General features: G+C 45.5%; 2 protein-coding genes across 2 annotated transcripts in view; one reads left to right on the top strand and one right to left on the bottom strand.

Annotated features, from left to right (window-relative positions):
• The window catches only part of DCP2 (decapping mRNA 2), a gene marked incomplete at its 5' end in the record, with an annotated part of 85,035 nt that overhangs the window by 14,122 nt on the left and 43,732 nt on the right, over positions 1 to 27,181 (top strand). The window lies entirely within an intron of this gene.
• On the bottom strand, positions 9 to 25,627 carry LOC309601690 (receptor expression-enhancing protein 5-like; the record flags this gene model as incomplete). Its single annotated transcript, XM_082334857.1, is given in 6 exon segments — positions 9 to 26; positions 3,496 to 3,651; positions 3,801 to 3,921; positions 24,978 to 25,039; positions 25,041 to 25,081; positions 25,510 to 25,627. Coding segments are annotated over 6 exon segments (516 nt in total).

Here is a 27,181-nt window from a genome sequence, read left to right on the forward strand (position 1 = left end):
CAATCATCTCACTTACTCCTACAATTCTGTGGGGCAACACAGCAGCAGAAGTTTTTGAGAAAGGGAAGAAAATAGTCCAAATCTTTCTGGAGGCCAGCTTTACCATAAAACAAAGTAAGGTCAAGGGACCTGCACAGGAGATCCAGTTTTTAGGAAGAAAAATGGCAAGATGGACGTCGTCAGGTCCCAGTGGATGTAATCAACAACATAACAGCCATGTCTCCACCAACCACCAAGAAGGAAACACAAGTTTTTATTGGGCATTGTGGGTTTTTGGAGAATGCATATTCCAAATTACAGTCTGATCGTAAGCCCTCTCTATCAAGTGACCCGGAAGAAGAATGATTTCAAATGGGGCCCTGAGCAATGACAAGCCCTTGAACAAATTAAACAGGTGATAGTCCATGCAGTAGCCCTTGGGCCAGTCTGGGCAGGACAAGATGTAAAAAATGTGCTCTACACTGCAGCTGGGGAGAATGGCCCTACCTGGAACCTCTGGCAGAAAGCACCAGGGGAGACTGGAGATCGACCCCTAGGGTTTTGGAGTCAGGGATACAGAGGATCCAAGGCTGGCTATACTCCAACTGAAAAAGAGATATTGGCAGCATATGAAGGGGTTCGAGCTGCTTCAGAAGTGGTTGGTACTGAAGCACAGCTCCTCCTGGCACCCTGACTGCCGGTGCTGGGCTGGATGTTCAAAGGGAGGATCCCCTCTACACATCAGGCAACTGATGCTACGTGGAGTAAGTGGGTCGCACTCATCAAACAACAGGCCCAAATAGGAAACCCCAGTCACCCAGGAATCTTGGAAGTGATCATGGACTGGCCAGAAGGCAAAGATTTCGGAATATCGCCAGAGGAGGAGGTGACACGTGCTGAGGAGGCCCCACTGTATAACAAACTGCCAGAAAATGAGAAGCAATATGCCCTGTTCACTGATGGGTCCTGTCATCTTGTGGGGAAGCATCGGAGGTGGGAAGCTGCTGTATGGAGTCCTATATGACAAGTCGCAGAAACTGCTGAAGGAGAAGGTGAATCAAGTCAGTTTGCAGAGGTGAAAGCCATCCAGCTGGCTTTAGATATTGCTGAACGAGAAAAGTGGCCAATGCTCTATCTCTATACTGACTCATGGATGGTGGCAAATGCCCTGTGGGGGTGGTTGCAGCAATGGAAGCAGAGCAACTGGGAGCGCAGAGGCAAAACCATCTGGGCTGCTATATTGTGGCAAGAAATTGCTGCCCGGATAGAGAACCTGGTTGTAAAAGTACGTCACGTAGATGATCACATACCCAAGAGTCAGGCCACTGAAGAACATCAAAATAATCAGCAGGTGGATCAGGCTGCTAAGATTGAAGTGGCTCAGGTGGATCTGGACTGGCAACATAAGGGTGAATTATTTCTAGCTCAGTGGGCCCATGACACCTCAGGCTGTCATGGACTCATAGAATGCTCTGGGATGGAAGGGACCTTTAAAGGTCATCTAGTCCATCCCCCCTGCAACTGGCAGGGACATCTACAACTAGATCAGGTTGCTCAGAGCCCCATCCAGCCTGGCCTTGAATGTTTCCAAGGATGGGGCATCTACCACCTCTCTGGGCAACCTGTTCCAGTGTTTCACCACCCTCATCGTGAAAATTTTTTTTCTTGTGTTTAGTCTGAATCTACCCTCTTTTAGTTTAAAACCATTACCCCTTGTCCTGTCGCAGCAGGCCTTGCTAAAAAGGCTATCCCCATCTTTCTCATAAGCCCCCTTTAAGTACTGAAAGGCCGCAATAAGGTCTCCCTGCAGCCTTCTCTTCTCCAGGCTAAACAACCCCAGCTCTTTCAGCCTTTCCTCATAGCAGAGGTGTTCCAGCCCTCTGATCATTTTTGTGTCCCTCCTCTGGACCCTCTCCAACAGGTCCATGTCCTTCCTGTGCTGAGGACCCCAGAGCTGGATGCAGCACTCCAGGTGGGGTCTCGCCAGAGTGGAGTAGAGGGGCAGAATCACCTCCCTCAACCTGCTGGCTACGCTTCTTTTGATGCAGCCCAGGATACGGTTGGCTTTCTGGGCTGCGAGAGCACATTGCTGGCTCATGTCCAGCTTTTCCTCCACCAGTACCCCCAAGTCCTTCTCCTCAGGGCTGCTCTCAATCCCTTCATCCCCCAGCCTGTATTGATACCGGGAATTGCCCTGACCCAGCTGCAGGACCTTGCACTTGGCCTTGTTGAACCTCATGAGGTTCACACAGGCCCACTTCTCCAGCTTGTCCAGGTCCCTCTGGATGGCATCCCATCCCTCAGGCATGTCGACTGCACCACTCAGCTTGGTGTCATCTGCAAACTTGCTGAGGATGCACTCAATCCCACTGTCTATGTCATTGATGAAGATATTGAACAGCACTGGTCCCAGTATGGACCCCTGAGGGACACCACTCGTCACTGTTCTCCATCTGGGCATCGAGCCATTGACCACTACCCTCTGGATGCAACCATCCAGCCAATTCCTCATCCACTGAACAGTCTGCCCATCAAATCCATATCCTTCCAATTTAGAGAGAAGGATATTGTGGGGGACCGTGTCAAAGGCCTTACAGAAGTCCAGATAGATGACATCCATAGCTTTTCCCTTGTCCACTAATGCAGTTACTCCATCATAGAAGGCCACTAGGTTGGTCAGGCAGGACTTGCCCTTGGTGAAGCCGTGCCGGCTGTCTTGAATCACCTCCCTGTCCTCCATGTGCCTTAGCATAGCTTCTAGGAGGATCTGTTCCATGATCTTCCCAGGCACAGAGGTGAGGCTGACACGTCGGTAGTTCCCAGGGTCCTCCTTTTTACCCTTTTTAAAAATGGGTGCAATAATTCCCTTTTTTTTTTTTTTTCCAAAAAGATGCAACATATAGATGGGCTCGTGATTGAGGGGTGGGCTTGACCATGGACACTATTGCACAGGTTATCTGTGAATGCGAAACGTGCTGCAATCAAGCAAGCCAAGCGGTTCAAGCCTCTCTGGTATGGAGGACGATGGCTGAAATATCAATATGGGGAGGCCTGGCAGATTGATTATATCACACGCCCACAAACCCACCAAGGCAAGCGCCATGTGCTTACAGTGGTGGAAGCAACCACTGGATGGCTGGAAACATATCCTGTGCCCCATGCCACCGCCCAGAACACTATCCTGGGCCTTGAAAAGCAAGTCCTATGGCGACATGGCACCTGGCGTCCAGCCAGGGTCAACCCACCACAATTATCAACACTGTTTTCAGCACAAATCCAAAACAAAGCCCCATACAAGCTACTATGAAGAAATTTAACTCTATACCAGCCAAAACCAGTACACTGATCCAAACTATTTTTATGTTGAAATTTCCTTCTTTGCTCCAATAACACAGAAATTAATACTTCCTTTTGCTCCCTTTGTGATTTTACTCTCCACTTTTGCTAACGCACTTAAAGCAAAAACAAAGCCTCTCTGCAGTGTTTACCATGCACTGTCGTTCTGCCCAAATTTACCTGAACACCAAGCCAAAGAACTGTCTTTTGACTGTACACCTGCATGGTCTCTTCTTTCCTTTTCCTGAAGTACCACAGATCTTTCTTTGCCACCCACTGCAACTTCCCCTCTTGCCTCACAAAACCATCAGCTGTAAGCAGATCACTTTCACAGTGCTAGAATAAGTTACATGTAATCAGCATCTGAAAATAAGGCACGACCCAGGAATGGTTCCAGGGGAATGTGTTGTCTACTTGTTCTGAAGACATTAAATCAGTTATATCAAAGTCTCCCTTTAGAAGAGGGAAAACATGAACTAACATACCTTTAGCATGTAGTAGAAAGGGAACCAGAACCATTCTCCTATGCTAAAAATGCCATAAACAACCCAGTAAGTCAGCCACTGTGTGTCATGATCTTTGTTGGGGCTTTCAATAGCCTTGATTCTGTAAAGAAAACAAAACAAGTGAGCAAGATCAGTAGCACCAGTCTCATCTACAGTGGTGAAGATTTTATGTTTCAGATTTGTTGTTACATGTGAATTCCCATCATTTAATTTCTCTGTATGCTCTACAGAAGAGACTTAAATAATATCTATCAAATGGACAGTGTGCCCAAGATCTTTGAATAGCAAAGCCTTTTTCTACATGTAAGACTTCAAAAAGAAAAGATACTCAAGTTATTTCTAGCTCTGTGGTTATAAAACCAAATAAAACCCAAGAACATCTTCACCTACTAGGTCATGGGATAGAGAAGAGAGGGGATAATCTTTGGCCAATTCTGGATGCACTACATTAAAATTTTAAATTTAATTCAGTATTTTGAAGTGAATCTCAAATATCTTTATTAATCATGTATGTGGACTAATTTAATTTTTTAAAAGGTAAACTGGAAGTTGCACTCTAACTACTAACAAGCACTTGATCCACAGAAGCAGAGAAGCAGATCTGCAGTACTAACTCTTTTGCTCTATAAATCCACTCCTATGAGACTGCAAAATTTCTGTGTAACCTATGTCAGTAAGAACAGCATGGAACAACCTCCAGTAAAGTCTTGCGGTTCCTGTTTAATGACTAACTGGCTTTTTATTCTCCACTGTTAGGAGAATGCAGTTCAAGTTTATACAGTTTTAACAATAAAATAGTTCAAAAAATCATGCACATGTAGTTTTGTTTGTTGGGGTTTTTTTTAGTAAAAGAAACAAAGTGGTGATTCTAGACTTGCTAAGCCCTAGATCATCACCATAAGAAGTTTTAGAAGGAAAAGCTAGCAATCGTAAGTCTCAAGGACTTGAGAATATTAAAAAGCATTTGTCCTCACCACTCATGCCATATAATTAAAATTTGTATACTTAGTTTAACAAATTTAGATTTAATTATCTTATAATTTATACCCTTAAATATTAAACACGTTGTTTACGTGTTTACAGTCCCCCACAATATCCTCCTCTCTAAATTGGAAGGATATAGATTTGATGGGCGGACTGTTCGGTGGATAAGGAATTGGCTGGATGGTCGCATCCAGAGGGTAGTGGTCAATGGCTCGATGTCCAGATGGCGAACAGTGATGAGTGGTGTCCCTCAGGGGTCCGTACTGGGACCAGTGCTGTTTAATATCTTCATCAATGACATAGACAGTGGGATCGAGTGCACCCTCAGCAAGTTTGCAGATGACACCAAGCTGAGTGGTGCAGTCGACACGCCTGAGGGATGGGATGCCATCCAGAGGGACCTGGACAAGCTGGAGAAGTGGGCCTGTGTGAACCTCATGAGGTTCAACAAGGCCAAGTGCAAGGTCCTGCAGCTGGGTCAGGGCAATTCTCAGTATCAATACAGGCTGGGGGATGAAGGGATTGAGAGCAGCCCTGAGGAGAAGGACTTGGGGGTACTGGTGGAGGAAAAGCTGGACATGAGCCAGCAATGTGCTCTCACAGCCCAGAAAGCCAACTGTATCCTGGGCTGCATCAAAAGAAGCATAGCCAGCAGGTTGAGGGAGGTGATTCTGCCCCTCTACTCCACTCTGGCGAGACCCCACCTGGAGTGCTGCATCCAGCTCTGGGGTCCTCAGCACAGGAAGGACATGGACCTGTTGGAGAGGGTCCAGAGGAGGGCTACAAAAATGATCAGAGGGCTGGAACACCTCTGCTATGAGGAAAGGCTGAAAGAGCTGGGGTTGTTTAGCCTGGAGAAGAGAAGGCTGCAGGGAGACCTTATTGCGGCCTTTCAGTACTTAAAGGGGGCTTATGAGAAAGATGGGGATAGCCTTTTTAGCAAGGCCTGCTGCGACAGGAAAAGGGGTAATGGTTTTAAACTAAAGAAGGGTAGATTCAGACTAAACACAAGAAAAAAAATTTTCACGATGAGGGTGGTGAAACACTGGAACAGGTTGCCCAGAGAGGTGGTAGATGCCCCATCCTTGGAAACATTCAAGGCCAGGCTGGATAGGGCTCTGAGCAACCTGATCTGGTTGTAGATGTCCCTGCCAATTGCAGGGGGGATGGACTAGATGACCTTTAAAGGTCCCTTCTATCCCAAAGCATTCTATGAGTCTATGATTGTTGCTGAAGCAACATCTGTGGGATATGTCAAAGATGCAAAGTTTGCCTTTAGTCAGTAATAAAGATTTTGAGAGCTAGGGAGGTTTACCAAATAGAAAATACAGAGAGATGGCTGTCTGTGAGTACATTTCCTGCTTTGTGAATTGACAAATCCTCCTGGGTGTGTCACTTCCTAATTCTATAAAATAAGAAAAAAAAAAGTCAACCATGTGACAAGCCTTTATTTTAGAGAAAGTACTGGCACACACACCCACACCCACAGAATTGGCTTAGGTACTGGATTAAATTACTTTGAAATGCAATACGAGCATTTGACACTTCAGTTTCTGTGTTATTTTGATTAGTTTGTGACTGGTCAAAAAGGACTGTTGTGGGTTAACTCTAGTAGGCAGCTAAGCACAGTCAGCGGCTTGCTCACTCCCCCTCAGCAGGATGGGGGAGAGAAACAGAAGGGTAAAAGTATGAAAACTTGTGGGTTGAGATAAAGACAGTTCAATAAGGAAAAAAAAAAAGCCCCAAAGGAAAACAAGTGATACAAAAGCAATTACTCACCACCAGCTGACCAATGCCCAGCCAGTCCTCAAGCAACATCCCCCCTGGAAATCTCCCCTCCAGCTTTTAATGCTGAGCATGACATCATATGATATGGAATAGTCCTTTGGTCAGTTGGGGTCAGCTGTCTTGGCTGCATTCCCTCCCAGCCTCTTGCCCACCCCCAGCCTACTCGCTGTGGGTGGGCAGAGTGAGAAATAGAGAAGGCCTTGACTCTGTGTAAGCACTGTTCAGCAATAACCAAAACATTGGTGTACTATCAACACTGTTTTGGTCACAAATCCAAAACATAGCACCATATGGGTTGTTATAAAGAAAATTAACTCCATCCCAGCCAGATCCAGTACACCTAACAACACAGCATTAGGAAACAGCAGTCCAGGCAATTTTCTTAAAGGTAGTGCTAACTTCAGTAGCTCCTGCCACATACTCCAAACCACATTTTTTCTATGCCTGCACCTCTCAGTTGTTCTAATATCACTGAGTGAGGGGGCTCTACAACAAACATGAGGTAAGGGAGAGGGTTACTAATGTGAACTATTTTCGATGTGTGAAACTACACTTAAAAGGAAAGAAAAAAGTAGTAGTGAAGTTGGAGTGGTGAACAAAGGGATAAATAGAGGAGAGAACCGAACTAATTGCAAAGTTTCTCAATGTTATTGAAAACTTGCTCCTGGACTTAAGTGCATGAGTTATTCTGGTTCCACTGACAAGTTTTCCATTAGAGGTATATTGGGAAAGGCTTATTTTACCACAATAAGCATGTTCAACTCAGTATTTGTGAGAGAATGCTTGGTCATGAAATGGCTGACAGTCTTGCTCTTCCAGTCATTGTTAGAAGCCATCCACAGATTTAAGGAGACATTTAAATTTTCTTGCATTATTAAAGCCATCTTAATAATCATTAAAATTAAAAATTTTCATTTAAAAGCTTAGAACCTCCAATTTTATGGCAAAGTGTAGATGACCAGAAATCACTGTGTTAAGGCATGTTTTATTATCATCTTTTCTCTCCTATAAAAGTGGATGGCCTTTAAGAACTCCATAAATGTAGTGCTATGGGTGTGCCCCATCTGAGTTTTCAACATCTGCTGCTGTAGTTCCTTAAGCTGATGTCTTGCCTAGTCAAATCAGAGAATGGGAACTGACTACGTCCATATGGACCCTAAAGAAAGATCCCCAATATCAAACAAATAAATAAAAAAAAAATAAAGTGTCAGACTTCAGAAGTTAGGGAAGTAGGCATTTTTTCTTATCTGCCAGATATTCATTTATTTTTAAAGTAGTTGAGCTTCATAGGGATACTTATTAAAGATGTGCTTATGCTCATGTCAACATATTCACTAATGCAAAAAACTCAAGATATGGCAGTCTTTGCTTCAAAGTATTCATGATCTAATTGTGAATAAGTACTGCTAGCACCTAAAAGGAAGCACTGCCGATTCTGTAAGTTTCAGTTTTACTGTAAAGCTGTGAATCCTCAAGTCTTGAAGAAATAAATGTGAATCTAAGCTATGTTTAGGACTATGAATTACTAGCCCTGATGGCATTAGAGAATCATAGAATCACTAAGGTTGGAAAAGACCCTTAAGATCATCAAGTCCAACCGTTAACCTAGCACTGCCAAGTCCACCACTAAACCATACCCTCAAGCACCACGTCTACACGTCTTTTAAATACCTCCAGGGATGGAGACTCAACCACTTCCCTGGGCAGCCTGTTCCAATGCCTGACTACCCTTTCGGTGAAGAAGTTTTTTCTAATATCCAACCTAAACTTCCCCTGGCGCAGCTTGAGGCCATTTCCTCTCGTCCTATCACTTGTTACTAGGGAGAAGAGACCGACCCCCACCTGGCTACAACCTCCTGTCAGGTAGTTGTAGAGAGCAATAAGGTCTCCCCTCAGCCTCCTCTTCTCCAAACTAAACAACCCCAGCTCCCTCAGCCGCTCCTCATAAGACTTGTGCTCCAGACCCTTCACCATTTTCGTTGCCCTTCTTTGGGCACGCTCCAGCACCTCGATGTCCTTCTTGTAGTGAGGGGCCCAAAAATGAACACAGTACTCGAGGTGCAGCCTCACCAGTGCCGAGTACAGGGGCACTATCACCTCCCTGGTCCTGCTGGCCACACTATTCCTGATACAAGCCAGGATGCCATTGGCCCTCTTGGCCACCTGGGCACACTGCTGGCTCATGTTCAGGCAGCTGTCGACCAACAGCCCCAGGTCCTTTTCTGCCAGGCAGCTCTCCAGCCACTCCTCCCCAAGCCTGTAGCGTTGCATGGGGTCGTTGTGACCCAAGTGCAGGACTCGGCACTTAGCCTTGTTGAACCTCATACAGTTGGCTCCGACCCAACAATCCAGCCTGTCCAGGTCCCTCTGCAGGGCCTTCCTACCCTCCAGCAGATCAACACTTCCACCCAGCTTGGTGTCATCTGCAAACTTCCTGAGGGTGCACTCGATCCCCTCGTCCAGATCATTGATAAAGATATTGAACAGGACCGGCCCCAGTACTGAGCCCTGGGGAACACCACTTGTGACCGGCCGCCAACTGGATTTGACTCCATTCACCACCACTCTCTGGGCTCGGTCATCCAGCCAGTTTTTAACCCAGCGCAGAGTGCACTTATCCAAGCCGTGAGCAGCCAGCTGAGAAAAAACATCTGAAAACACTAACCCCAAGGACATAGCACTAAATTAATTTTTAAAACCATTTTAAAACCACTCTAACGATACGAATGCTGGTAATACAGAGAACTAGCCACCCCCAAAATCTTGTCCTTTAAGCTTTGGAATCAGAGGACCACTAAGTGTTGTGAGAGAAAGGCTGCCCTCTAACCTTGCCAAACAAAAGTCAATTTAATTTAATTTATTGCCAATTAATTGTAGCAGAGAAGAATAATGAGAAATAAGAACAAAACTAAAAACTCCTTCCCCCCACCCCTCCCTTCTTCCCTAGCTCAACTTCACTCACAACTCTTCTACCTCCTCCCCGCAAGCAGCACAGTGGGATGGGGAATGGGGGTTGTGGTCAGTTTGTCTCTACTGCTCCTTCCTCCTCACACTCTTCCCCTGCTCCAGTGTAGGGTCTCTCCCACGGGAGACAGTCCTTCATAAACTTCTCCAGTGTGGGTCCTTCCCATAGGCTGCAGTCTTTCAAGAAATGCTCCAGCATGAGTCCTTTCCACGGGGTACAGTCCTTCAGGAAGGGACTGCTGCAGCATGGGTCCCCCACGGGTTCACAGTTCCTGCCAAAAGCCTGCTCCTTCATGGGCTCTCCACAGGCTGCAGCTTCCTTCAGGGCACATCCACCTGCTCTGGCGTGGGGTCCTCCACGGGCTGCAGGGTGGATATCTGCTCCACTGTGGACCTCCATGGGATGCAGGGGGACAACAGGCACCTGCTCCGGCACCTGGAGCACCTCCTCCCCTCCTTCTTCACTGACCTTGGTGTCTGCAGAGTTGTTCCTCTCACGTATTCTCACTCCTCTCTCCCATCTGCTGTTATGCAGCATTTTTTACCCTGTCTTAAATATGTTATCACAGAGGTGCCATCAGTGTTACTGCTTGGCCTTGGCTTTGGCCAGCAATGGGTCCATCATGGAACTGGCTTTGTCTGACATGGGGCCAGCTCCTGATCTCTTCCTTGCCATCTAAACTCAATACACAGTGCTACATAGTGCTACATAGTGCTAAGGGAATATACAAACAAGACACTTATGGTCAAGCAACAGTTCTACAAGTAGACAAAAACTTGTCTGGTTTAATCAGCTGCCATGCAATGTTAAATCCACAGATGGTATTTTCTTGCGTGCTGTAGAAAACAGAACACTTCCCATCCTTCTGCAGCAGCCTGATCTAGATACCATGAGACAAGTTCATTAGGCAGATACCTACCACACCCATTAAGGTAACAGCCAGCAACATCAGCTCGTATGAGTACAAACTGCATCTGTTTTAGCCAAATGTCACGGAGCTACACTAAGACTAAACGAAACGAAGGTGTCGTGGTTTAACCCCAGCCAGCAACTAAGCACCACACAGCCACTTGCTCACTCCCCCCACCCCAGTGGGATGGGGGGAGAGAATCGGAAGAGTAAAAGTGAGAAAACTCGTGGGTTGAGATAACAACAGTTTAATAATTGAAGTAAAATAAAATAGAATAGTAGTAATAATAATAACAACAATAATATAATAATATAATAAAAATATACAAAGCAAGTGATACACTATACAATTGGCTCACCACCGACTGACCAATGCCCAGCACGTGCCCAAGCAGCGATCGCTGCCCCCTGGCCAACTCCCCCCAGTTTATATACTGAGCATGACGTCATATGGTATGGAACAGCCCTTTGGCCAGTCTGGGTCAGCTGTCCTGGCTGTGCCCCCTCCCAGCTTCTTGTGCACCTGGCAGAGCATGGGAAGCTGAAAAGTCCTTGACCAGTATAAGCACTGCTTAGCAACAACTAAAACATCAGCGTGTTATCAACATTATTCTCATATTAAATCCAAAACACAGCACTACACCAGCTACTAGGAAGAAAAATCAACGCTATCCCAGCTGAAACCAGGACAGTATCCACCCCTTATTCGATACCATTTACGTCATGCCCAGGTCTTATACTTTCCAATACATTGCAATTAATCACCACCACTTTTCCAGTCTTTTGCGATAGATATAGATATAGATAGAATTTCCTTAGTCTATAGGCTATCCTTCTAAAACATTTGTTGAGTTCATTTAGTCCATGACTTTGGGCTTCATCTGTCATAACAGTCTTTCAGGGCAGGAGAGATGGTGTGTGGTGTTGGATTGTTGCATGCTGAAGCCAGTTCTGGTTCTACCACCTCTGCACTTTGCTTGGTTTCCTCAAAGTTCATTCTTCATTAATTTGGGTGTTTCTTACTGTAATACCATTGATATGGCATATAGCCACCATAGAAGCAATGACATACAGTATTATATAGCAATTAACATCATACAGTTCAGTTCATTGGCTATTTTCACCCAAAAGCAAATCCCCTTGAGCTACACATCGGACTTCCCCATCCTCTCGCATCACCCACCAAGTGCATCCAGGTCCTTGAGCAAAAGCAATCCCATGAATGGGTTTGCCTTTGCGCGAGGCGGGAGTAAGCCAGACTGTCTTTCCCAGCATATTTTTTATGTGCACTACAGGGACTTTATCTCCCTTTACAGTACGTAAAAGTCTTGATTGGGCAGGGCCAGCTCAATTGGGAGATCCCCTAGTGCTGACTAACCAGGTGGCCTTTGCTAAATGTGTATCCCAATGTTTGAATGGCCCACCACCCATTGCTCTCAGTGTAGTCTTTAACAGTCCATTGTATCGTTCGATTTTCCCTGGTACATGATAGGGGATGTGATATACCCACTCAATGCCATGCTCTTTGGCCCAGGTGTCTATGAGGCTGTTTCGGAAGAGAGTCCCATTATCTGACTCAATTCTTTCTGGGGTGCCATGTCGCCATAGGACTTGCTTTTCAAGACCCAGGATAGTGTTCTGGGTGGTGGCATGGGGCACGGGATATGTTTCCAGCCATCCGGTGGTTGCTTCCACCATTGTAAGCACATGGCGCTTGCCTTGGTGGGTTTGTGGGAGTGTGATATAATCAATCTGCCAGGCCTCCCCATATTGATATTTCAGCCATCATCCTCCATACCAGAGAGGCTTGAACCTCTTGGCTTGCTTGATTGCAGCACATGTTTCACATTCATGAATAACCTGTGCAATAGTGTCCATGGTCAAGCCCACCCCTCGATCACGAGCCCATCTATATGTTGCATCTCTTCCTTGATGGCCTGAGGTGTCATGGGCCCACTGAGCTAGAAATAATTCACCCTTATGTTGCCAGTCCAGATCCACCTGAGCCACTTCAATCTTAGCAGCCTGATCCACCTGCTGATTATTTTGATGTTCTTCAGTGGCCTGACTCTTGGGTATGTGATCATCTACGTGACGTACTTTTACAACCAGGTTCTCTATCCGGGCAGCAATTTCTTGCCACAATATAGCAGCCCAGATGGTTTTGCCTCTGCGCTCCCAGTTGCTCTGCTTCCATTGCTGCAACCACCCCCACAGGGCATTTGCCACCATCCATGAGTCAGTATAGAGATAGAGCATTGGCCACTTTTCTCGTTCAGCAATATCTAAAGCCAGCTGGATGGCTTTCACCTCTGCAAACTGACTTGATTCACCTTCTCCTTCAGCAGTTTCTGCGACTTGTCATATAGGACTCCATACAGCAGCTTCCCACCTCCGATGCTTCCCCACAAGATGACAGGACCCATCAGTGAACAGGGCATATTGCTTCTCATTTTCTGGCAGTTTGTTATACAGTGGGGCCTCCTCAGCACGTGTCACCTCCTCCTCTGGCGATATTCCGAAATCTTTGCCTTCTGGCCAGTCCATGATCACTTCCAAGATTCCTGGGTGACTGGGGTTTCCTATTTGGGCCTGTTGTTTGATGAGTGCGACCCACTTACTCCACGTAGCATCAGTTGCCTGATGTGTAGAGGGGATCCTCCCTTTGAACATCCAGCCCAGCACCGGCAGTCAGGGTGCCAGGAGGAGCTGTGCTTCAGTACCAACCACTTCTGAAGCAGCTCGAACCCCTTCATATGCTGCCAATATCTCTTTTTCAGTTGGAGTATAGCCAGCCTTGGATCCTCTGTATCCCTGACTCCAAAACCCTAGGGGTCGATCTCCAGTCTCCCCTGGTGCTTTCTGCCAGAGGTTCCAGGTAGGGCCATTCTCCCCAGCTGCAGTGTAGAGCACATTTTTTACATCTTGTCCTGCCCAGACTGGCCCAAGGGCTACTGCATGGACTATCACCTGTTTAATTTGTTCAAGGGCTTGTCATTGCTCAGGGCCCCATTTGAAATCATTCTTCTTCCGGGTCACTTGATAGAGAGGGCTTACGATCAGACTGTAATTTGGAATATGCATTCTCCAAAAACCCACAATGCCCAATAAAAACTTGTGTTTCCTTCTTGGTGGTTGGTGGAGACATGGCTGTTATGTTGTTGATTACATCCACTGGGACCTGACGACGTCCATCTTGCCATTTTTCTTCCTAAAAACTGGATCTCCTGTGCAGGTCCCTTGACCTTACTTTGTTTTATGGTAAAGCTGGCCTCCAGAAAGATTTGGACTATTTTCTTCCCTTTCTCAAAAACTTCTGCTGCTGTGTTGCCCCACACAATGATGTCAATGTATTGCAGGTGTTCTGGAGCCCCACCCTGTTGCAATGCAGTCTGGATCAGTCCATGGCAAATGGTGGGGCTGTGTTTCCACCCCTGGGGCAGTCGATTCCAGGTGTACTGGATGCCCCTCCAAGTGAAAGCAAACTGTGGCCTGCACTCTGCTGCCAAAGGGATTGAGAAAAACGCATTAGCGATGTCAATGGTGGCATACCACTTGGCTGCCTTTGACTCCAATTCATATTGAAGTTCTAGCATGTCTGGCATGGCAGCACTCAATGGCGACGTGACTTCATTCAGGCCCCGATAGTCTACTGTTAGTCTCCACTCTCCATTAGACTTTCGCACTGGCCATATGGGACTGTTAAAAGGTGAGCGAGTCTTGCTGATCACGCCTTGGCTCTCCAGTCGACAAATCAGCTTATGGATGGGAATCAGGGAGTCTCTGTTGGTGCGCTATTGCCACCGGTGCACTGTTGTGGTAGCAATTGGCCCCTGTTGTTCTTCGACCCTCAGCAACCCCACAAGAGAAGGGTCCTTTGAGAGACCAGGCAGGGTAGACAGCTGTTTAATTTCCTCCATCTCCAAGGCAGCTATACCAAAAGCCCACCGGTCCCCTTTTGGGTCCTTGAAATACCCTCTCCTGAGGTAGTCTATGCCAAGGATGCACGGAGCCTCTGGGCCAGTCACAATGGGGTGCTTCTGCCACTCCTTCCTGGTTAGGCTCACTTCGGCCTCCAATACAGTCAGCTCTTGGGATCCCCCTGTCACTCCAGAAATACAGATGGGTTCTGCCCCTTTATAGCTTGATGGCACGAGGGTACACTGTGTGTCGGTGTCCACTAGAGCCTTATACTCCTGTGGGGCTGATGTGCCAGGCCATTGAATCCACACAGTCCAGTAAACCCGGTTGTCCCTTTCCTCCACCTGGCTGGAGGCAGGGCCCCTCTAGTCCTGGTCATAGCATTTGTTACTCACTTCTTGTAAATGCGAATCAAAAATCCCTTTATTAAGGTCGGAAACAAAATCAGCCCTTCTACTCTGTCTGGGGAACTGCTCACTGGAAACTGGAGCAGCAATTTTCCTGGGAGAACCCCCTTTTGTAGTTGTTTTTCCTTGCAACTCAGGTACCCGTGCCTCTAGGGTGGAGGTAGTTTTTCCATCCCACTTCCTCATGTCTTCTCTGTGGTCACGCAGATAAAACCACAGGGTGGCCCGTGGTGTATATCCACTATATCTTCTCTTGAGCAGAGGGACGCTTACTCCTAATGGCTGAGATACTGGTCCGTACAGGTGAGGAACAGGATATATGCTCTTCGAGTTGTTGGACCTTCTAGGACAGTTTCTCCACAGCCGATACGCAGGCCCATAGGGAGGAAGAGAGACTTTCCTCATATTGTCAGAGTTGGCCAGCCATTTCATCCACCGTTGGTCCCTCTTCATCTTTCCAGGTCATTATTGCCAATGAATTTGCATGTGATGATGGTGCGCTCCGTACAGACTTCCACCACATGGGTCATGTGCACTGGACTTCGTCTGGATCTTTGGATAAGTGCTCGTTGTCCAGGTCATTATAAATCACCTCCAGCATGGCTAATTCCCTCAGGTACTGGATACCTCTCTCCATGGTGGTCCACTTGCCTGGGTGACATATAACGTCTTCCTTGAAGGGATACCTTTCCTTCACGCCTGACAGGAGTCGCCTCCAGAGGCTGAGGGCTTTTGCCCCTTTTCCAATCGCTTTGTCAATGCCCCCTTCCCTAGAAAGGGATCCCAGCTGCTTGGCTTCCCTACCCTCTAATTCCAGGCTACTGGCCCCATTATCCCAGCACTGGAGCAGCCAGGTGAGGATATGCTCGCCTGGACAACGACTGAAATCTTTTCGCATATCTCGCAGCTCACTCAGGAATAGGGATCAGGTGGTTATCATCTCATTTATGGGTTCTGCCTCTTCCTCCTCCTGTTCTTGTGATGGCCCTGGCTCATCATCAGCCCTTACTAAACGAGTTGATTTTCTTCTGTATTTTTTCTTCTGTATAGGGGCAACTGATACTGGCACAGGTTGGTTCTCTGGATCAGCCACAGCGCCTGTCGTGGGGGTTGGCGCAGCCGCAGTGCCTGTCGCAGGGGCTGGCACAGCCGCAGGGGCTGTCATTTTGTCGTCAGATCCAGAGACCTTCTCTTCCCCTTGAGGGTTCTGAATAGAGTTGAATAGGGCTCGGTAGGCATGGGCCAGGCCCCAGCACATTGGGGTGATTTGTGTCTCCCTGGAGTTGCCAGGGTGACAACATACTTTTTCCAAATACTTTACTAGTTTTTCAGGATTCTGCACTTGTTCCAAAACATTGGAGGGGCCCACTGTCCTAGGTACTTGCCCATGCTCTCCCACACACCCTGCCACTCATAACTATCCAGCCTTGGAGGAGATCTCTGGATGATATTCTTAAACTGCTTATTAACCTTAGACAAAACCAAAACAATATTCCCAAGAACTACCAATAGATAGATCTTAACTACCCAAGGATGTTCAAGATACTGAAAAGTTGTTGCAATGAAGGATGAAACATCATAGAAGAAAGTAACAAAGGTGCCATTCTTTATTTCCTCCATAAAAAACCTCTCAGAGGAAGAGGTACAATTGCTAATTGTCTCCATGAGGTGGTACCCCAAGTACAGTAATGGCTTCACTACAGAACCCAAATATCAGATAGCGCTCAAGGTCAGTGTTTTAATAACAAATCTCCCAGGCAAAACATCACTAATCACTGCAGAGCACAGCAAACTGCAAAACCCAACACCAATCTTTAACACATACTGCAAAAACAAGAGCACGGTGCAGATTGAGTAGACTAATACCAAGAACAGATGAATCAATATTATGACCAGCAACTGTTAACAGATACAAATTCCTTAATAAGCTCTGGTTAATCTGTTATTATCTCAAACCCTTCGTGCCCCATGTTGGGAGCCAAAAAGGACTGTTGTGGTTTAATCCCACCCAGCAACTAAGCACCACACAGCTGCTCACTCACTCCCCCCACCCCAGTGGGAAAGGGGAGAGAATCGGAAGGGTGAAAGCAAGGAAACTCGTGGGTTGAGATAAGAAGAGTTTAATAATTGAAGTAAAATGAAATAGTAGTAGTAATAGTAATAATAATAATATACAAAGCAAGTGATACACCATACAATTGGCTCACCACCTGCCAATCAATGCCCAGCACGTCCCCGAGCAGCGATCACTGCCCCCCGGCCAACTCCCCCCAGTTTATATACTGAGCATGATGTCATATGGTATGGAATAGCCCTTTGGCCAGTCTGGGTCAGCTGTCCTGGCTGTGCCCCCTCCCAGCTTCTTGTGCATTGGGCAGAGCATGGGAAGCTGAAAAGTCCTTGACCAGCGTAAGCACTGCTTAGCAACAACTAAAACATCAGTGTGTTATCAACATTATTCTCATCCTAAATCCAAAACACAGCACTATACCAGCTACTAGGAAGAAAAATCAATGCTATCCCAGCTGAAACCAGGACAGAAGGACAAACTCAGACAACTTTATTGCACAAACCAACTGAAACCGCACAACAGAAACCAATGAGAAAAAGGGGTAAACCAAAATCAATCAACACTCTGATAACATTTAACACATAACAGATTTGAGGTGTCAGTCGGGCAGAGTCTTGTTACTACACAGCAATACACACGACAATGATGATCCGAAGTGCGCGCACACACTCACTCACTCACTCACAAAGGGGGGAAATCTCTCTCCCTCCCGTGGGTACCCAGACGATGTAATTGCTCACCCCAGGGAGGGGTGAGGGCTCGCTCAAGGATATCCAGAAGAAAATCACTCACCCAAAGGAGGTGAGGGCACTCAGTCCCGGGAAGTTTCTTCAGGCAGCGTCCCAACTGAGAGGTTTCGAACACAGACCAGCTGCTCTTAAAAGACCGCTCAAAGGGGGTCTCCGGCAGCGCCCCATTTATACCCTGGGTCGGATCTGAGCTGTGGTCATAATTGGTCACGATCCAGAAGCTTCTCCGAGCCAAGGCGCCTCATTGGCTGCAGACCCTGCCTGGCGACCGAGAGGCCTCGCTCCTCCTGCTCCCCCTGCCGAAGGGTGTACGTGCCTGGGGGCACGGCAGAGCACAAAAGGCGCGAAAATGAGGCGCGAAAAGCCAGTGATCACCATGTTAAAAACCCCGATCTTCGGGGGGGGGGGGGGGGGGGGTGTACCTGTCATAGCCATAATCCCATTTTGTGGGAGGGAAGGAAGGAAAGAATGGATAAAGCAGGGCCATCAGTGACTGAAAGTTTTAACTGAAGTCAAGGAAAGGCAAGTATCTGATGAGTGTTTTGCCTCAGACTGGGGAAGAATGTGTCCCTCAGCTGAGAGTACCAGTGCAAATTCATATTCTAACACTTCTACTTAAAAAAAAAATTATCTCTATCCTCTGCTACTTACGCACTATTTCAAGAGTGAGTAAGTCACAGAAAACCCTTCTTACTCAAGAACTAGCAAGTACAATGTAGTTATGTCAAATATCTGAAACTATAGCTTTTTTGTAATTTATAATTTTCTTTTTGGCACCTGGATCTCATCATAATTAGGCCAAACTTTAATTACTTATTCTATAAGAAACTATTATCCTGCTATAGTATTCTGCACAACTAACTTTAAAAGATGTGCCATGCACTCTACTTCAAGCCAAGAACATTTTATTTTTTGCCATGTTACATCATGAATCGATCAGTGTAATATTCAAAATACAATCTACATCAATTAGTGAAAGGATACAGATCGGAAATGAATGCAGATCATGAAACACTGACATGAGCTAAATTTAGAACAGTCCGTAATGGTTATTTGTACATCCTAAAAACAAATAAGTCTGTCCCAGTAGCACACAACTTCTCTGGGCAACCTGTTCCAGTGCCTCACCACCCTCGCAGTAAAGAATTTCTTCCTTATATCTAATCTAAATCTACCCTCTTTCATTTTAAAGCCATTACGCCTTGTCCTATCACTACATGCCCTTGTAAAAAGTCCCTCTCCAGCTTTCTTGTAGGCCCCCTTCAGGTACTGGAAGGCTGCTATAAGGTCTCCCCAGAGCCTTCTCTTCTCCAGGCTGAACAACCCCAACTCTCTCAGCCTGTCCTCATAGGAGAGGTGCTCCAGCCCACTGGTCATCTTCATGGCCCTCCTCTGGACTCGCTCCAACTGGTCCATGTCCTTCCTGTGTTGAGGGCTCCAGAGCTGGACACAGTACTCCAGGTGGGGTCTCACGAGAGCAGAGTAGAAGGGGAGAATCACCTCCCTCGACCTGCTGGCCACGCTTCTTTTGATGCAGCCCAGGATATGGTTGGCTTTCTGGGCTGCAAGCACACATTGCCGGGTCATGCTGAGCTGCTCATCAACCAACACCCCCAAGTCCTTCTCCTCAGGGCTGCTCTCAATCCACTCATTGCCCAACCTGTATCCATGTTTGGGATTGCCCTGACCCAGGTGCAGTACCTTGCACTTGGCCTTGCTGAACTTCATGAGGTTCACATGGGCCCACCTCTCCAGCCTGTCAAGGTCCCTCTGGATGGCATCCCTTCCCTCCAGCATGTCAACCGCACCACACAGCTTGGTGTCATCTGCAAACTTGCTGAGGGTGCATTCAGTCCTACTGTCCGTGTCGCCGACAAAGATGTTAAACGGCGCCAGTCCCAATATCAACCCGAGGAATGCCACTCTCTACTTGGACATCGAGCCATTGACCGCAACTCTTTGAGTGCGACCATCCAGACAATTCCTTATCCACCGAGTGGTCCATCCATTGAATCCATGTCTCTCCAATTTAGAGACAAGGATGTTGTGCAGGACAGTATCAAATACTTTGCACAAGTTGAGGTATATGACAACAGTCGATCTTCCTTTATCCACCAATGCTGTAATCCCGTCGTAGAAGGCCACCAAATTTGTCAGGCACTATTTGCCCTTAGTGAAGCCATGTTGGCTGTCACCAATCACCTCTCTGTTTTCCATGTGCCTTAGCATAGTTTCCAGGAGGATCTGCTCCATGATCTTGCCGGACACAGAGGTTAGTGACTGGCCTGTAGTTCCCCGGGTCTTCCTTTTTTCCCTTTTTAAAAATGGGGGTTATGTTTCCCCTTTTTCAGTCAGCGGGAACTTCACCGGACTGCCATGACTTCTCAAATATGATGGATAGTGGCTTAGCAACTTGTCCACACCAGCAGTTAGACCAGTATTGCTACACTGTCTGCTAGAGTCCAAAAGCCCTATTTTGGTAACGTTTAATTCTGTCAGAAGTCTTTCCTGTCAGCACCTTGAAGAAAGACAACCTGAAACACAAGCAGTGTGCAGTAAGGGAGCTTAGGAAAAAAAAACCTAAATCTTACCCTTGTAGTACAGACATGGTGCTGTATTGGGCTTATGTGGCAAGCTTCTGGTAGCAGGGGGGATACAGGGGTGGCTTCTGTGAGAAGATGAGTTTCAGATGACTCCAAAACAGACCCATCATTGGTCAAAGCTGAGGCCAATCAGCAACACTGATGGCACCTCTGTGATAACATTTAAGACAGGGTAAAAAATGCTGCACAAAAGCAACTGGGAGAGAGGACTGAGAATGTGCGAGAGAAACAACCCTGCACACCCCAAGGTTGGTGAAGCAGGAGGGGAAGGAGGTGCTCCAGGCACCAGAGTGGAGATTCTCCTGCAGCCCATGATGAAGACCATGGTGAAAGCAGGTTGTCCCCCTGCAGCCCATGGAGGTCCACAGCGGAGCAGATATCCACCCTGCAGCCTGTGGAGAGCCCACACTGTAGCAGGCTCCTGGCAGGACCTGTGACCCCATGGAGAGAGGAGCCCACACTGTAACAGGTTTGCTGGCAGGACTTGTGACCCCATGGGGGACCCATGCTGGAGCAGTCCGTTCCTGAAGGACTGCACCCCATGGAAAGGGCTCATGCTGGAGCAGTTCTTGAAGAACTGCAGTCTGGGGGGGACCCCATGCTGGACTATGGGAACAGCACGAGGAGGAAGGAGCATCAAAGAATAAGCATTATGGACTGACTGCAACCTCCATTCCCCCTGCGCTGCTCAGATGGAGGGGGTAGAAAAGTTGGTAGTGAAGTTGAGCCTGGGAAGAAAGGAGCGGGGGGGAAGTTATTTTTAGTTTTGGAAGTTTTTTTCCTCCCTATCCTACTCTGTTACAATTAATTGGCAGTAAATTAAATTAATTTCCCGAAGTAGAGTCTGTTTTGCCCGTGACTGTAATTGGTGAGTGATCTCCCTGTCCTCTTCCCGACTCATGAGATTTTCATCTTATTTTCTCCCCCTGTCCTGTTGATGGAGGGAGATTGAGAAAGAAGTTTGATGGATACCTGGTGGCCAGCCAAGGTCGACCCACCACTGCTGCATTTCCACAAGAGGAAGTCACTTGCTAACATCTGAGACACACTTCCAGCTTCCTCTGTATTTGTGACAGCCAATTTTGTTTGAAGAAAAAAAATATTTCATATTTAGTGATTGTCTCTCCGCAGCTGGTATTGCTTAGGGTGTAAGCACAGAGATCAAACATAGTCCTGTTGTTTCTTGAATAGAGAACTGGGCCTCTGCTACATTCTTATTATTATAGTATGGCCTTAATTTATATAAATGTATAGTTAAGCATGAAATCATGGTGCAACATTTTTAGACTTTGTTCTCAAATCAATTGCGGTCTCGGATGGCAAAATGTTGCTGCTTTGAGATGATAAACTGTGCAACTACTATTTAAACTAGAAAGCAAGTTATGCAAATATTGCAATTTAAGTAATAAAGTAATTTAAAAAGAAATTATTCATCAGTGAGTGGGACAGGGATTCAAGTTTTAGACTTCGAAAACTGAAATATACTCCAGCAAACCCCAGCTGGTGTAAGTAGAACTATTTCATGAATATCTGTAGGCCTACACCAGCCAAGTATCCAGAGATCACTACAGTAAGAAAGAATAGTGCAAAGTGCAATATTGCAATGCATCTTAAGACTAAGAAGGTCTGGTAAAATGCCTTCATTTATTATGTCTCATACATAACCACATCCCCTAAAAATAGTATCTACATCAGTTATAAACTGGAAATCTTCCAATTAGTTTAATTGAGATTGTGGACCTATCTGTAGCACAGAGATCTTTTAACTTTTTAAGCTAAATTTAAGATATGGAAGATGAATTTTAATTTTCCTACAGTTATCATAGTATTAGACTCTCTCTTGCATCTAACCACTTGCTATTTCTTGAAAGTAAAGCATGTGATTTGTCCAAGCAATAGATACACAGCTTTTATTTTAAACACAGCACTTTAAAACCTAAAAGAAAAAAGCAAATAAATTTGGAGGTACTGACTTGGCAGAACATATACAAAAAGTTAAGATACACTTTTTAGTATTTGAGGCATCATTAAAAGAGTGTAGGTTGAGAAAGGCAACAGTATAAATGAAGACAGATTTGGATACTTTCTTCTCATATTTAAACTGAACATTGTGAATCTGGTTAGATATATCGGCTCTCTCAAATCACCTTTATAAAGCAGCAATGGAACATTACTCAAACATTAACACACCATACAGCATTTTTCACGTAGGAAAAAAGAAAGTGGTCTCCTCAAAATTTGTTAAGAGGAAGCAAATTTGCTGCCCTAGCTCTCAACAAAGACAAGAATGATTTTACATTTTCAAAGTGTCTTTGACCAAAGAAAAGCACCATTCCATTTTAGAGGTATGGAAGAAAAAAAGGAACCAGACTCAAGACCACAACAATACTCAAATTAAGACTCAAATTGCTTGTTTATACCACTCTACACTCAATCTAGATTGTTTCCTCATATGTAAAATGACATGAGCAGCACTTCTATAGCAAAACCAGCTAATTTGAAGTAACAGCAAAAAATTAGTCAAAGCAGATGTATGATTAACACAATATTGCTTTTCTCCCATTAAGTCTCCAGTAATAAGTTCAGGCATTTTTACTGCCTAAAGCCATTTTCATCTTGGCAATTTTTAAACTAAACATGACAGCATTTCTGAAATTTCAGCAAATTCTTTGTATGCATTTCTTAGTCATCGAAGATTCCCTTCCTGCTCGCTTTTTCTCTTTTTATTTATGTATTGGCAGCTACCACTGGTTATTGGTAGAGCTACACTTAAACAGGCTAACTCTGAAAAGTTGAGAGAGGCACCGAAAATATTGGCAATATGTTATTTAAATGCTGTCAACACTTGCTTCTTCCATCTACTAGTCTGAAACAGTGCAGTTAAAACTCACTAAAGATATAAAAAATTGCTTCTGTCATTTGTGACTAATACTGTACAGGAGTACAGGATTCAGAGCAGTGGAAAGGGAAACAGGAATTTCTCCAGCAATTCAGCTTTATCCTCTCATGGCTTAGCCCAGCATTAGGATGCACACCCTAAGGTAGATATGGAATATGGCATGGTATTGCCAGGGCAAAAAGAAACACGTATGCTGGGAGAAGAGTAATCACCAAAGAGGATTCTTGTTCTTTTTCCATAGTCAGGCAACAGATGCTTGACAGCAGACTGTAAGCCATTTCAGGAGATAGCATAGATGTCCTGGCCTCTTGCTGTCCAGACAGACCCCATAATTCTGTACAGACTAGCAAAGGCAATTCAGTACATTTAAAACCATCTTCCTACATGTGGAAGGGTAGACATTTTACACAAAGGTAAACTCAAAATAAAATAAATTTTCCAGATTTGGAAAGAAATACTGGAGGAGGGAAAAAAAAAAGTTGCTTTCATTTGTTTTGTTACTATCTTGCCTTCCCAGCTCTAAGAGCTTTTGTTAAGATTCAATATTAATCTGCATAAGTTCAGATTTTAAGTATAAAACACAGTCCCAAAACAGAGTTTTAGAACAAATTTAAAATTTTAAATGTTTTAAAAATAATTATAGAAATTGAAGTGATCTAACTCAGAAACAAATTATTACATAAATATAATTCCTATACAGCTATTTTAAGGTTTCGAAGCCTTATAGGCTGATAAAGTTTATTTTCACTTTCAGATTTTAATGAAAAAAAAACCCTTTTAACTATAAATTGCTTTATAACAAAATTAAATCTAAGTTTCTCCAGAGTTGTTCTTGGCCTATAATCTCTTAAACTAGTGCCCATTAACAGCATTTAGAAGTGTTGTATAGTTTTAAGCATCATAATCATAAGATGTTTCAAAAGGTAGTTTTAAACATGTCAGAGTCTAAAACCAAGTCAATTGTCAACATATCTGAAAAACAAAAGAGAAGGAACAAGCAAAGCAGTATATTTTGTATTGCCCAGGAACTAACAACAGAGAACATATTTTTAAGAGTTGCTAACTATTTAAACACAGTTATGTAAAATGCAAGCGTTGTGTTTTAATGATATATCAGTACAATTGGGAAGGACTTCCATTTTAGGAATGTATTTGGTTACATGAGTGTTACTTAGTACATTTCCAAACTCTTTTGCAACATATTCCACTGTGATCTTACCTAACAGGAAATCCATTTTATTCTAATAGCTTAACAATATAATGCCCATGAAAGATATCAGATAGATATTCTAAAAAAACACCATCTAAGGAGGCTTTCCTGTGTCACCTTTTGAAAAAATGAGACATTTTAAAGTCTTTTACTCACAAGAGGTGCTCCAATATCTTGATTCCTTCACATTCGTAAATGCAGCTCTGTCTCAGGCCCATTACATTGCATTGTGCTTCACATTAAACATGCTGACACTCCATCAGCACCCTCCTGCATATCTGGGAGTATACTCAACATCAATATGAGTTTTATCAAATACTATTACAACAGCAATTCTCTCTCCCGTTACTAGTAGAAAATAAGATACAGTGATCCAACTTCTTATTCAAGATAGCCAGGCTAGGAAGCCAAAGCTGAAACACAACGCACTATGATAACACTTTATTATGGCAGGAAGCCTATCAGTGGGGCTGCCTCAGCCAGGCTTGGTTTCCCTCCCGCCTGGAAGGGCTGACATTGCCACGCTCCTCCATCACGAAACCCAAAGCAGACCCAGGAGGATGGCTTCCACTCACCAAGACAGATTTAGCTACTAGAGTTTGCACTGCCCATCTCCCCATCCCTTCCATGCCTCCCAGGGCAGCACTCACGAGATGTATACAGGGTAGCCGAAACCAATGATGTTGCAGAGCAAAGATGCCCCGTAACCAATCGCAACCGATCACCAGATATACGACCATCGCCCCAATGATAGCTGTGCAAAGAGAGTAGAGTTGTTACCGGGGGGGAAGGGCGAGCCCAGCCCCCACGAGGCACCTCGGGAGTGGGACCTGGGCGGGACCTTACCTGTGGCGCTGAAGGGGTATTTGTTGGGGTGGCTCCCGGAGGTTCCCTTCACCTGCCCCCGCACTCTTCCAGGGTAGAGGCCCTTGAGGATGTGAGGTGCTACCCTGTAGAGCTACTAGAGAAAGGCAGTAAAGAGGAGAGGAAGGCATAGGCGACCCTGGAGCTCTATGCAGCACATCTGGAGGAGGAGGAGCTGGCAGGGCCGCAGCTGTGGCATGATTGCAGTAGCCTCTCCGCAGAGCCACCTGGGCAAAGGCACCCCTCAACTCAAGTGCTTCATGAGACCCTGGTGGGGACACACAGCAACTGGGCTGGGGAGCGGGTGGGGGCACTCACTGATGGCAATGTAGGCCCAGTTCACGCCAGTCTTGCTCTCGATTTTCTCCAGCACGCTCATCATGCAGTTTTTCTTGTGCAGGAACCTGTCAAATCTCTGCCTCATTGCTGGAGTCATGGTGGTACTGGTGTGGGCACCCACTCCTTAGTCCTCGCCAACGCTCACAGTCCTGAGCACACGGCAGCTCCGTGTCTGGCACCTCCCGCACTGCCGCCCTCCAGCTGACAGTGGGAGGCAGCACCACAGACGACATGGGAGCCGCACAAACCCGGCCCAGCCCTGCAATCACCGTTCCTGGCCAGCAGGGCACGGGGAGCACCACTCACCAGTGGCAGCAAATCGCGCCCCGCAGCAATGGAGGGAGGGAGCCAGCCAGCCATCAAGGAAGCCATCTTCCACCTATCACAGACCATCAGAGCTGGGCCCAGTCCATGAAATGGACATTGGGAGCTACCCCCTGCTACCTCCATTAGCTATTCTTTGTTGAATATTTTAGTATAGAAACAGTTTATTGGAGTGCTGATTGGAAAGAATGGCATTTTCTGATGACCTAGGCAAGTCTCAGACTAGGTCACTTGGTTGCAGACTCTTCAGGCTCTGCCTCAGTCTTCATTCCAATTAACATGAGCTGAAACCCCATGTTGTTGAGATCTGGTTTGGGCTGGTTCGTAGCTTCTGAGAGTTTCCTCCTATTCAGCACAATCCTATCCTCCACCTTGGTCAGCTTCTCCAAGCAAAACTTTCTCCGCTCTCCGCTGTTGCTTTTCCCGTGCAATCTATCTCCTGTTCCGAGACTCCTTTCTGACTGCACAAACTGCTTACCCTTTTTTATTTTCTGTTACCTTCTTTCCTTGTCCCAATGCAAACAGAAAACAAACATTCATTTCCAATTTTTTTTTGTTGCCTTGCTGTGGAATGAAGGTTGACTGATAAACAAAGATTAAAAACCTGTTTGACTACATCACTTGGTGATTCTGCGTGTTGCCTGGAGCCGTGAGGTGCTGTGGGTAGTAGGGAAAACTTCTCAACTCTGTACCTGGCCATCCTAGTATCCTAATTACCCTTGGAGCTTGACAAGAGGCATTGCCAATTTCTCAGTGCCCTCAGCACATCTCTGCATGCAAGTTCCCTAGAGGGGCCTACACACTACTTGATGGACTTTTTCTCTCTGCAGAAATACTATAACCTGAATGTGTCAGCTTTACCTAAACTTGCTTTGCATAAGCTTATGAGCAAAAGAAGTGCACGTTTATTTTAGCAAAGCAAAGGTTAAAGTCTGAATTATAAAATTGATAACAAAGTTCTAAATGAGAAAAAAAAATAAAACAATGATATGCAGTTCCAAATCCTACTTAATAACAGATTTCTTCTTGGATTTCTGTTCTGGTTAAATTCAAATCTTTCAGACATGTCTCAAAAATGCAGCAAGCAGAAATGTGCAGGTGGGCTCTCTTCCAGCTCCCCTGTCCTGGTAGCTTGGCAGCACTGTGTTTAAATTTGTTATGTTCTTCAGTTAGTATATTTCTCCTATGTTAGGCAGCTTATTATCCAACAGTATTTCATAAGTTATATAACATTAGACACATTTACTTTATCAGCCACACTATCATTTTTTTTTCAGAAACCATGAATGGGCTAATAAGTAGCATAGATGACAGATGTTACAAAAAT

Source organism: Platalea leucorodia (genome assembly GCF_965183815.1).
Source record: "Platalea leucorodia genome assembly, chromosome: W".
Classification (NCBI taxonomy): domain Eukaryota; kingdom Metazoa; phylum Chordata; class Aves; order Pelecaniformes; family Threskiornithidae; genus Platalea; species Platalea leucorodia.